This window comes from Anastrepha ludens, chromosome 6 (genome assembly GCF_028408465.1).
Source record: "Anastrepha ludens isolate Willacy chromosome 6, idAnaLude1.1, whole genome shotgun sequence".
Taxonomy (NCBI): domain Eukaryota; kingdom Metazoa; phylum Arthropoda; class Insecta; order Diptera; family Tephritidae; genus Anastrepha; species Anastrepha ludens.
This window is the reverse complement of record NC_071502.1, coordinates 89,866,615-89,879,701: the sequence shown is the minus strand read 5'-3', so window position 1 is coordinate 89,879,701 and position 13,087 is coordinate 89,866,615. Positions and strand designations below refer to the sequence as shown.

The 13,087-nt window shown below is 38.7% G+C and overlaps 1 protein-coding gene across 1 annotated transcript; it reads right to left on the bottom strand.

Moving 5' to 3' along the window:
- Nucleotides 1-866: 866 nt before the first annotated feature.
- LOC128867167 (D-beta-hydroxybutyrate dehydrogenase, mitochondrial-like) lies at nucleotides 867-10,988 on the bottom strand. The gene is made up of 7 exons (XM_054108263.1): nucleotides 10,896-10,988; nucleotides 10,143-10,349; nucleotides 6,759-6,912; nucleotides 6,539-6,613; nucleotides 6,226-6,407; nucleotides 1,841-1,942; nucleotides 867-1,685 (listed from the first exon to the last, which is right to left on the bottom strand). The coding sequence occupies exons 1-7, from the start codon at nucleotides 10,986-10,988 to the stop codon at nucleotides 1,494-1,496; spliced, it is 1,005 nt and encodes a 334-aa protein (XP_053964238.1). The 3' UTR covers nucleotides 867-1,493.
- Nucleotides 10,989-13,087: the final 2,099 nt, after the last annotated feature.

Here is a 13,087-nt window from a genome sequence, read left to right as displayed (position 1 = left end):
AAATTTTGAAAAGTACACACGGGTTTTCGGGAGATAAGGGCAAGCTCGGTTGACGGGTGCCCGGTGGAATTCATCAAGAGCTTCTGCTATTTCAGCTGCGACAGACCGCTGAACAGAAGACTACACAACTGCAGGCTAAACAATGCAAGGGCGGCGTTCGGACTAATGCTTACAGTATGGGCGAGTTCGTAAATCTCCAGGCGCATTAAACTGCGAATATTCCACTCATGTGTGAAGTTAGTATTGTTGTACGGAAGTGAAACATGGCTGATCTCCAACACCATCACATAGATGTTACAACCTTTCGTCAACAAATCCCTCCGCATTATCTGTAGAACGCCATCTGCAATGACGCGCTGTGGAAATTAACGAATGGGGAGCGCCTTCTATGGCAAATCAACCCGCAGAAAGTGGCGATGGATATGTTGCACCCTTAGGAAACCACCAGATAGCATCACGAGAATGGCACTAGACTGGAACGGGCAAGGAAGCAGAGGTCGCGCTCAGCTAAAGATCACTTGGAGAAGGTCGATGTTGCGCGAGCTAGCAGATGTTAACATCATACGGGACGGCGCAAAAACAACAGTCCAGAGCCCTGTACGTAAGAGAGTATTTTCAAGGCTCTATGATCCCGAGCAGAGTGAAGAAGGATATATAAAAAAATGAGAAATTCCTCACGCGGCATCTCAATGGGCTATGTACCTGGGTGTGTTCCATAGAGGACAACCGCTTCAACCTCTCCTAATCTACTCAAATGGAGGAGTACTGGCCTGCTCTGGCAGCAGTAGTAAAAAATTTAGTAGCGGTGGTTGTTGTAAGCTATGCTAAATGTGAGACAATTTGTGATCAGCGAAAAGGTAATTGAATTGTTTAATAAACTTTTCGTTCGATTGTTTTTGTGTTCACTTTTATTGATAATTTTAAAATTTTTTACTTCACAAATTCAAAACAAATATTTATATCATTATTTGGCTTATTGAATAAGAGCTTAAAATCTACACAAAAAGAGACATGAGTTGAAGAATCATTTTTACACAGAAAACACTTTGAAAAAATTGTCATACACAAATTAATAACAAAAGATAAACATAAGATAATTGTTAAATGCGTGTTACCCTAACTATTGTTACGAAAATTTCGAAATTTACATTAAACAAAATTTAAATTCAATGACTCATGTGAAGGCGTACAAAAAATAAATGCCTGTTTAGTACAACAACTATTTATTTATGCTATGGTTAAAACTATAATATAAATTAAAATTGTGTGTCTATGCATTTGTGACTATCTGCCTTTCATTGTCTATTATTTAAATTTTACGGATTTTAATTTTTTAATTTTTAAAGAAAATTTCTTTTTTTTCATGATCACAACAATACAAATTTGCGCAGTGAACTCTCAACGCCTTTAGTAATGTATACTGCCATATTCTTTAGTCCATTTGCTTAGTCAGTTACCCTGCCATTTGTGTGCGTGTGTGCGCTTGTCGTTGTTTAGAATGCGCCCTGTGGACGCACCTTCTTTTTGGGTTCAGCGAAAATGATATCATACAGTGCGGTGGGCAAGTGTTCGGCCAAGAAAATTTGAATCTTTTCGCTTGCGGTTACCGGGGTGTAGCGTGCCATGGGGAAGGTGCGGGAAACGGCATCAATCAAAACGCGCAGGGAGGGTTGAATATCAGCGGTCTGAAATGAGGTGATATTTGAAAGATTTTTATTTAATTTTTTAGAATTTGAAAACTTATTAGCTCAAACTCTGTGACTTTTTTTAATATATAATTTTTTATGTTTATATTCTTTTCTTGTTTTTTTATCTGCAATATAAAATTTGTTGCTCCTACCTCTCTCGAGTACTTTTCCAACGAGGTCATAGCAGCTTCATAATAATCTTCGCCATAGGTTTTCTTCTGTTCGGAGGTTAGTTGAGCCCACATTTCCTTAGCCTGAAAATGCAATAAAAAGGTAATGCAAATTAATATAAAATTTTGAGAATATAACAAAGCTAAATTTAGGTCAAGCGATTCTCACTGGGATGAAGAGCACACTTGGGCGTCAGCTCGAATACGTCAGCCAATAAATAGAGAAAGAAAAGAGGAAATGAGAGGGAAATTACAAAGATATTTGATGATGAGAAATTCTGCTTTCTAATGCTAATATTCAGAGACGACTAATAACCAAGTTTGATGGCTCCGCAGGCGTGGTAAGAAGTAAGATCCCACATGTCTGAATCTTAACCTCATGAAAGCAGAACAACTATGGGGTGAAGATACATGCTAGATAGCTACGTATTAGAGACTCGAAGTTATGTTAAGTCTAATGGACAGTGTGCTACTAAAACACCTATCACTGGATGGACTTAGGCTCCCAGCATTGAAAGGTGAGACATTCAGTCTCTCTGAGAAAGCTAAATATCTAAGAGTAGTCTTGGGTATGAAACTGACTTGGGAAAGGTGAATCGCGCACTGAGGATCTTTCAACAATGCCGCAGAGTCTTTGGCAAAACTGGTGTCTCAAACCTACTGTGGTGTGGTGGATATACACAGCACTTATTAGACCAATCATCACTAATGCCTCTGTGGCTTAGTGGCACGCAATGGAGTAATCCCGAGTACATTGAAAGAAGTTTCACAGATATTTTCTTTGCCGATGGATTGAAGAATGAAATAGGTTCAGGAGCCGGATTGTACTTAAACGATGGTATTAAGTATTACTACCTTAGGGGGGGAATGACACCTCTTTTACAAATGGGAATTTTTGCTATTCTGAAAGTGCCAGAATGGTTAACTGACAGGAGATGGAGCGGGAAATAGATTGGAGTTTTTAGTGACAGTCAGGCTGCACTGAGGGTCCTGGAGAACGCGAAGCAAACGTTGAAAATTGTACCAGAATGTAAGAAGGAGCTTAATTCTGTCGCAAGGCTTGTACTTATATGGGTTCCAGGACACTTCGATGTTCAAGAAAACTAAATTGCCGATAAATTGGCCAACCGTGGATCAGTGGCTCCCCCACAGGGACTTATACCGGAATTAGTTCCGCAGGAATCATGAATTGGATTAGCGATTATGTATGCAATTTACATAAAGAGCGATGGTCCTGTCTAGAACGCTGCAGAACTGCAAAGTGTTTTGTGACTAATCCGAACAGAAAACTGTCAAAATGTCTACCAAAACTTGGAAGAAAAGACGTTCGGTTGATGGTCGGTACTATTCCATGACACAATCCATGAAGTCTGTATATGACCACCATTGCAATCATTGAGGACCCGATTTGCCTATTTTTCTTAGAGGAGGAGCATAGCACTGAACAATTTCTTTGTGAGTGTCCTGCATTGACTAGAGCAAGGTTGCGAATTTTGGGTTCCGATGTCAAAATTCGTTCTCTCAAACTGAAGGATATTTTCAGATTTACCAAAGAATCTGGAAAGTACTCACAGGTCTAGTTACCTCTATGTCCCTGTTCTATTATATCCTATATTTTTCCTTCTGTTACTTCTCTCCTTTCTTCATTGACCATCTACCCTTTAATTTTCAAGAGCTTTAAATATAATGGACTTTAGCCTGCGAGTTTTAGGAGTTACCAAACCTCTTGGTGCTTCATGGCTTAGAAACTCACTTTAGCACTTCCGAACCACACAACACAAGAACGTCGCGAAATCAAAAATGAGTCTTGTTTCTCAGCGCTGAATCACCATGAGTCTCTCAATTCCACCAACCGATTGCAGGTAATCAGGAAAGGTCGATCTAAACGATGGTCCTCTTTGATATACGCAATAGATAGTTGAAGCTTCGATAACCTTAGAAGCTCCCGAAAAGGACTTGAGTTGACAAGTTGAGTCGTTTTTTCAAGGGAAAATTCTTGTGGTGCCCACTATGTGTAGCCTCTGGTACCTATATAAGCTTGATACCAAAGTATTTAGATTAGTATTTGAAATGAAATTGGGCTTTTGCTAACGAATTTCAACCACTCCATCCAGGAGCCAGAAGCCCCGAGCCTTGCTAGCCGCTTTGCAGTTTTTTGTTTATCTCCTTAAATGTTTTTGCATTATTGAGTTTCCAACCTACTGCTTGTTTGATGGCAACTAACCTCCATTGTGATAAGCACTATCTAAATTGTAGGAAGCTTAAATGTAAGCTTGTTGAGGAACTCCTCGCAGAACATTTCCTCATCAAATTTTCCGAATCGCATTTCCATCTCGGTGGTCATCTTCACTGCCACATCTGGAGATCGGAAAACTCGCATGTGATTATGGGGAGGCCAATGGATGCTGAGAGAGAGAGAGTGACAATTTGGTGTGTATTTTGCAGCATTTGAAAATGCTGCTACAAAAGCCATTTTTGCAAACTGTGGGCGCTCCTCCTACTACTTAATTCCTGACCTCTCTGATGAGACATAGGGCTTCTACAAAGCGTTTCCAAAGGTCACGATCCTTCGCGATGACTTTGACTTCTTTGAAAGATTTCACTGCTGCCTTGAGTTTTCTTTCGAGAGTTCTTTCACCTAGGGCGTCCTTTTTTTCTACTGCCTGGCGGGTTCGAATCGAATGCTTGCCTGCATATTTCTGTGGGATCCTTTCGACGAGTATAAACAACCTGCCTCCACTTCCTCAGCTTTATTTCAGTCTGGATGGGTAATTGCATACGATTCGCCCAAATGCTCTCTAATATTGATTGTGCTGGACCACCAAATCCGCAATAAACGTCCTAAATATTTGTTGACAAAAACTTGCCGCTTATTTGCGACCAAGTGTGTCATGCGCTAAGGCTACACGAAAAATTTATTTTTTGTGGCTGGAAATTGGAGTTGAGTACTTGGACGATCTTTGATTTCAGCAGGATGACGCGCCATGTCATACAGTCTATGCAACAATCGATATTTTAAGGTCCAAGTTCTTTAGCTGTTATATCAGTGGACTCGGTGATGTCAATTGGCCACTTGGGAGTTGCGATTTAAGCCTATTAGATGTTATTTATGGAGTGCCATGAAGAACCAATGCTGTACGAACAATCAATTCACGATTCGGGTTTTTAAGGGAAATATCGAGCAAGCCATTCGTGGGATAGTGCCAGAAATCGTCACCAAGACCTTACACTGGGTTAATGGTATGCACTACTGCGAAGTCAGCCGAGACAGCCACATGAATGAATTCATGCTTCGCAAATAAAGGGAATGCTTGCTAATATACCAAAAAAAAAGAATTATTTTTGCATCTTTCTTTGAAATTTTGCATCACGCTCTACATGCCATGCTCATCCACATATTGCGACTCCAGTCAGAAACCTATTTGGAAACACTGAAGGAGAAAGTCTTACATTGCTCCTACCGAAAAGCACCTGTTCCGGTTCATAGCACACAATCTGTCGGAGTGCACTTGATTATCATTTGAAGATGTCGAAAATTGGGTCGATTCGTGGATGACTGCAAAAATATTAAAAGTGCTTCTAACCTTGTGCCGGAATGTTACCAGGAAAGTGGGAAAAAGTTGTGGCTAAAAATTGGCATTACTTTGTATAAAAAGGCGCAAACTTACACCAATAATCTCTTTTATTTATGAGACATAACGACTTCAGTATCGAGACAAATTTGGCTGTAATTTTTCTTACATGTAATTTTTTTGCCCAGCTGAAAAAGTCAACCGTTCTCTTGGCCAAGTCAATATGACGCTTAATCTTTGCAATGACTTCCTATGCCTTCATCCGTTTTGACTGCGCTATGAAACTTTATATCACCTATAATAACCTTTGGTGACCCTGCAGAAACATCTTCTAGAAGGCAGTAGTCGCCGGCAACAGATGCGCCCACATTATTGCGCCATAATCTTTTGTTGTTTACGATGGTCTCTTGCGGCAACTCCACATGCACGCCAACGCCATAAAACCCAAACAAACTATGCAATTGGACATGCCAAGGATTTAAATGCAATTACGGTGTTAAGTAAAGGCAACTGGTGCTAGGTGGTGGAGAGCAGCCAAGCTAATGTGGTCTACCGCCTAATGGCTGTCAGTTTGTTGTCAAGTTTATATTAGCTTTAATTACGGTGGCCATGTAGTTTTTGTCGTTATAAAGAAAAAAAACTAACGATAACTAAGGAAAACATAGGAAAGAAGGTGCAGACTGTTTCAGGGTCTCTTACTCACAATAACAACGTAAATTAAGACAATGCTAGTGCAGCGACATGAAAAGTCTTGAAAAAAGTTACATTTATTTTCCCTCAACACTTGTTGCTCACCTGTTCGCGCAATTCCGTTTCATTAAGCCAACTGTTGCCTGGTGCAAATTCTCCGGCAGCCACCACTGACACATCGACACCACGTTGACGCATCTCCTGACGCAAACAGCCAGCAAAGCTTTCAATAGCCGCTTGAGTGGCGCTTTGAATGCCACGTACGGGCGCGGGGATTTTGCTAAGTCCTGTAATTAGTAGAGTGTGGCAGAGGATGCAAGGAAAGCAATATAAATAAATGGATTGATATTGAGTAAATAAGGATGATAGCCTGATTTTATATTAATTTCAAAGCTCTCTATGTCTATGCGTTTCTCACCTGAGGTCAAGAAGACAACACGTCCAGTCGAACGGCGAATCAATGGCAACATAATCTGGGTCAAACGGGCGGCACCTGTGCGGAAATTATTTGAATTAATAATAAATTTGAGCTTACGCAGCAGATGTCGCTCTGTGCGAAGCTTAAAGCTCTAGCATTGCTGTTCTGATAGACGCCAGATGTCACTCTGCGTTTGTGCATCCCGTGCGCTTTTACTTACCCAACAAATTCAAATCCAGCGACTTGCGCAAAACTGCAAATGGAATCCATTCCAACTCGCCCAAGGCAACCCAGTGAGCGCAATGCACCACAGCCCATAAACCGTAAGCACCATCGGGTAAATGTTCAGAAATATAGACAGCGGCTTGGAGTAGCTGAAAGGATAATCGAACCGTTAGTGAAATAAATGTGTGAGTATCTATGACTGACTTTTGAATTCTAGAATTATTGTACAATAACAAAAATTTTGTCACTCAGCACTATGCGACGAAATGCGACGCAAAAAGACACTAAAGCATTTTAGCAGTTGAGAAAGAGGCAGAACTGTAGAATATTGGATCACTTGCCGTTTTGTCACCAATTTTTTTTTTACTGTGCATTTAAGTTTTCCTAATTTGGTCTCAAGTTGCTTTTAAGTAGGCAATCTCTCATTCCCATTCTTACCTATATGAAATTTGATAGTCCCTATGGAATTCTTACTTTTTCGCCAATGACTGTCTGGGAGGCCTAAGTGTGGGGTAGATTAATTATGGGCAGATAAGTTGGATAATTTGTCTATTGGGCTTCCTGCGGCATTCATTTATTGAGATCGCTCACACTTCTTGGCGAAAAGAATGGTTTCATTGGGTGGTAGAGAACTAAAAGCATCGTTTCTACCAAATCAGTATACAGTATCTCAATTCTGACCTGTATATCTTGGAGAGATACTAACTAGTACTTGAATTGAGCTGTGTCCATGAAAACAATTCTTCGTATAGATACTTTCTTGATAAGAGATTTTACATATCGGACTGTAATTCTCACTTTTTCATCAACGCTTGGTAGATGGTTTGTTTATTGGCCCTAGCTGTAGTGTATGCAGAATTATTTGGTACGTATATAATCAACTAGGGGTCTATAATTGCGCAAATCAAGGGAAGAAAATAGAGATGGGTAGGCCGCACTCTCTGAAAGCCGCCTGTTAGCGTAACAAGAGTTCTGCTAGAATGGAACCCGCAAGGAAGCAGAAGTCGCTGCTACCAAAGAAACTTACTTGGATGTAATCAACACTTCGTGAGTTTGCAGTAGCCAATATAACGTGTCACACTGCAAAAATAACTGCCTGGATCAGATGGAAAAGCCATGTAGAGGCCCTATGCTTCCAAGAGAAGTAAAACAAGGGGATAAAAAATATATAGCAAAGTATTTAGCGTTGGATTAATATTACATCGGCGGAGAAATCTCAGGTATGCTAATGAAAACTTGTTATTGTGTCCATTGTAGAGATCATATGGATGAAAATGACTTTTTTTATAGAAAATTTCCAGTTATATTGGAGCTTAGATGATTACAGTTAGGAGCGATAGAAAGGCCACAATACTCCAATAGAAAAACAATAAAAAATTAAATAAAAAAAAAAATATATTTAAAATAAAATTGAAATAATTGAAAAAAAAATTAATTAAAATTTTTAAATAAAATATATTTCTTTTAATTAAAAAAAAAAAAAATTTAATTAAAAAATGTTTATTTAAAATATAATTTATTTAAAAAAATTTGTTATTAGTAGGGGAGAATGGGGAGTTGTGAGACATAGGGAGTTGTGAGACATTGTTACCGTTCGGCATTATTCATTTGTTTACATTCGATTTTAAGAGTCAACAAGTGTTCTCGATGAGATCTCACTTTTCAGCTAATATAGCATTGGTCATATTTACACGCATTCGACGCGTCTCTCCAGTTACTGTGTTTTGGAATTTCTCGGTAAGTTTATTTCATCATTTGTTTTGCGATACATTCGATCAGTTGTTGAAGCAAATTGCAAATGCTAATATATAGAAGTTTTTAATTGTCCTATTAGCTTTGAATTTACGCATTCACTTGGGCATGAACGTTCGATGTGTTTATGACTACGCGGCCATTTATAAAAAAAACGATTTGGGGAGTTGTAAGACAACAAATGTGGGGAGTTGTGAGACACCGTTTTTTTCGACGTTTTAACGCATCTTTCATAAGTACCTCGCAATATTCATGCATTGTTTGTATATATATCATTTTTGCATCATCTGCAAAGGTGCAATGCTGAAAAAATTAAGCAGAAACAACTCCATTCATTGCAATGTATGCGATCGAGCTGTGCACCTAAAGTGTGGCAATTTACGAATTGGTTATTATACATGTTCTCACTGCGAATCATCAGATTGATGGCATTGCATTTTTTATACACTTTTTTATAACAATTGCCTTTTCTTTTTTATTTTTCATCTTAATAAAGAACTAACAACTAAAATAAGTAATTTTTATTGATTTAAACCATGGTGTCTCACAACTCCCCACATTTTTGTATTTTGTATTATATTTTATATTATTATATACAATTTTAATTTTAAGGAAAATTGTAGTTTTGTTAAATAGGCCATACCAATAGCTTCCAGTATTCATTGACTAAAGACCATCATTGACATATGCAGAATATTAAGATTTTGAGTAATACGGGTCCAAAAACAAAACCCGTCTCACAACTCCCCATTCTCCCTTAAGTTTATTAAAAAAAAAAAAAAATTTTTAATTTATATTTTTATTTGTTTTTTGTTGGAGTATTGTGGCCTTTTTATCGCTCCTCGCTGTAGTATTCAAAAGCTTTGTGCAGCTTTTTGGCCAAACTTTTTGAGTAAAAGCTTCTCTTTGCTCTGCGGTAGTAATAAGTTTCAGTCTTATAAGCTTTTTTATTGAAAGAGCTTTCGGCTGCAATGCTCAGAGCTTTATATTGGAACGCTTAATCTGTTGGCTTTGCGCATCTTTTGGTGCTTTTATGTAAAATAAGTGAAAAATAATGAACACAATTTCCCAGTGAAATTTCTTACTAACATTCAAATGCTTCCTAAGCATGAAAGCTCGATTTATTTAATACTTTGCACTGTGGAATTTTACGCTTGAAATTTACTGAAAACATACGAATATTATTTAAAAGCTTTATGAAATTTTGAAAGTTTTGGTATGAATCAGTAAGTGATTACTATCAATGCTAATATTGGTTTGGAGTCTTTGTATCATAGAACCTTGCAAAATATAAACACATTTTGGTATGCGATTTTGCTTCCAATATTTTTCTCAGAAGAACCAAAAGTAAAATGCATGAGACTCAGAATCCTCACCTAAGAATAATCTTGTTGCTAATCCTCCATTACCAAGAAATAAATAATTCAAAAATAGGATATAAATAGTGGAGTTAAGAATATAATAAAATGACTATTGCATTGCGACTTTAATCTCATACAATTTGTTAAAAAAAGATAAGTTAATTCCTTAATAAATCATCTAGTTGCTTCCCTTATTTGCTTATTTCTTCATCTCCGTTTCATAAATATAATATATTATTCCGCACTTGTGTGTGTATTTTACTTACCGATTTCTCAGAGCTCACATCCAAATGCAACAATTTCAAGCGTCCGGAAGTTTCCTCCTTCAAGATTTTCGCCTCGTCCGATTCCTCGATTGGTACACTGAAGCCAGCATAAATAGTGAAACCTAAGTCATCGAGTTTCTTAGCCAAATACCAAGCGATGGGAGTTTCACAGCCAGTGATGAGTACTCCCTTGCCATAGGAGGCGACCTGTTGAATAAAAAAAAATATTAAACAAATGTTTAGTACAAAAAAATCAATATTAAAATAGTTGCAGGAGAAAAAAATGTATATTTCATGGAGAGTAAGGAAAAATAATGCGATTCATGTAAGTACCGACTTATAGCTGACTGCTTACATGATTCGACTTCTTTTGAATACTTTTATTTAACAACATCAAGCCAATGGGCTAGGTAACTGGTTCACGTTAGATGACTTAGAAGCCAATATTTGAAAAGTTATTACTTAGTTACTGACCATTATTATAAGCACTGAGATACATTAACCTTTGAGATAAATCTAACCTAAACTGGGATAAAGGAGTCAATCGGGCGAAAACCGCTACTATGGAGAAAATGAAAATCAGTCATAACCATACGAGATCGGATTCCTTGCGTAGAGATTTAGAATAGGAAAGATACATTTAATAGAGATTTTATTTGCTTAAGAGAGCTGCTGTATAGAAAGAACCATCATTTTTAAGTTCAGGGGTTTATTCGGTCAAAGACATCAGTTTAAGACGATTAGCATTCCTACCGACTGCAGGTTCATCCATGTGCCCACAGACGGCTCGAAGCTCGCGGGTAGGGCTGGCGGAGGTGTAGGTATATGCCAAACATCTGGATACATCTTTTAGTTTTCGGCTTCCCACATACCGAAGTATTTTTCAGACTGAACTTATATCAATAATAAAAGCCGTAACACTGGCATAGTGTGATGTGATACATGGCGATGATATCTACGTTTTCGCTGATAGCCAGGTGACTATAAAGACCCTTCGAAAACAATGGATAACCTCCAAGGTAGCCATGAAATGCCGCACATCTTTTAACGCGATGGTTGAGTAATTTCACATAAAGGACTCCAGGTCATTGTGGCCCCAGAGGAACTGCAGGGCCGATGAACTAGCGAAAATAAGCTCCAAATTGTCCGATAAGTACATACCTGTAGGCAATGATATAGGCATACTCTTGTACACAGGTAATGTGCTTATCTTTGAAAAAATTGTGAGAGCAGCGAATGAAAGATGGCGTAAGGAAATCATCGAAATCGCCTGACAATTGTGACCGACGCTCAATGCTAAACGCACATAATCTCTGTTAGCACAGCTTTATCACACTGATTCCAGTAATAACGGAGCGCTGCCTAATAAGCAGACACGCCCAGAGGATGGGCCTGCAAGCACATGACTTCTGCACAAGCTTTCTTATTAGAGCTGGCATCGAGCCTAACTTTACTACCGCCTGAAGTTTACTACTGCTGCGTTTCCCTAGGACGGCTGCACCAAAACTCAACTTTGGTTAGATGTAATCCGTGCTATGGGTGGTGCCTTCTTAATACCCTCTCAGGCCTTAAGATCAGCAAGTACTAGTCCACACAGTTTGTGATCTCATGTTGCTCTCGCCATTAGGCGTATGTAGCCTCCAAGGCTTCTACTTCGCAAAATGCGCCGATACCTATATGAAACGCGACAAACGTAACCTCAAGGGGTCTTCGGAGGGGTCTTCGGATCAACCATTTTTCTGCAACTGAGAAAACAGATTAGAATAAAGCAAGGCGACCGCTGTACCCGAATGGTTTGGTGCGTGACTACCATTCGGAATTCAGAGAGAACGTAGATTCGAATCTCGATGAAAGACCGAAATGAAGAAAAAGGTTTTTTCTAATAGCGGTCGCCCCTCGGCAGGCAATGTTATGCCTACGAGTATATTTCTGCCATGAAAAAGTTCCTCATACAAAAACCTCTGCGTCTGGAGTCGACGGGAAACTGTAGCCACCTCCAAAAATATCGCACACCACAAATAGGAGTCGGAGCTCGGCCTCGGCAGGAGGGTGTACGCGCCAATTAGATATATATGTATATAGCCCAAGGAGTACCGCAGAATAGTGTCCTTTCACTTTTGCTTTTACACTTCTATATTCCGAAGTTTCCCCGACCACCAGAGGGTCCTGATAAATTGGGGTGAGAAAATATTCATGGAGCTACAGTAAAGCCAGCTCTGGAAGTTATTTAGTAGAAATTGAATAAATATAAAATAAATGAAGATTTATAGTAATTTCAAGATTGATTCGGTGGCTATCAGAGAGCGAAAGAAGTTCTGCATTGTAGACTGTTATTGGCTGAAAAATGCGGCATACAACTCTAAGGAGATGAGATGATCAGGTCTAAAAGGACCATATAGAAATACCGATTTTCTACTAGTGTTGAAAATTCTAAATACGTGCTGCCACATCAGACACTGCGCCACTATTTTTTATTATTTGTCTGCCGAGGCCAGAGAACTCATCCACATCTTCAATTATGATCGCATTTTCGCATGCTATAAGTTCCAGATGGAATGTGTTTGTTGTTTGTATTCTCATAAGCTTTGATTTTGCGAAGTTTATTTTACGAATTTATTTCTAGTTGACGAAGTTTTCATGGAGTCAACTAATGTGTTAGTCATAAAGCAAATATCAGCAGCATAATTTAGGTCACTTAATTTCTGATTTAATCTCCATTGCAGTCCTTCTGGAACTTCTGTATTTGTTCATTTTAAGATGCTTTATAGCACCTTTATGAACAAGAGCGGCTATAACAGGCAGCTTTGTCGAATGCCTTCATTAATGGTAAATTTACCACTGTCTTTTCCCTTGAAGCGTACACTTAGCAATTCATTTCATTTTGATGCTTCCCTCGTAATTAAGTTTGTGGTGGATAATGCCATGGCACATAAATTTCTTTGTTC

Excerpts from the sequence above, each read along its gene's own strand:
- LOC128867167 (XM_054108263.1), bottom strand. The coding sequence starts at position 10,988 with ATGTATCCAGATGTTTGGCATATACCTACACCTCCGCCAGCCCTACCC. Across the intron at positions 6,913-10,142 it reads ATGTGAGCTCTGAGAAATCG|CTACTCCAAGCCGCTGTCTA; the intron begins GTAAGTAAAATA and ends TTATCCTTTCAG. Across the intron at positions 1,943-6,225 it reads AAACGGAATTGCGCGAACAG|GCTAAGGAAATGTGGGCTCA; the intron begins GTGAGCAACAAG and ends TTGCATTTTCAG.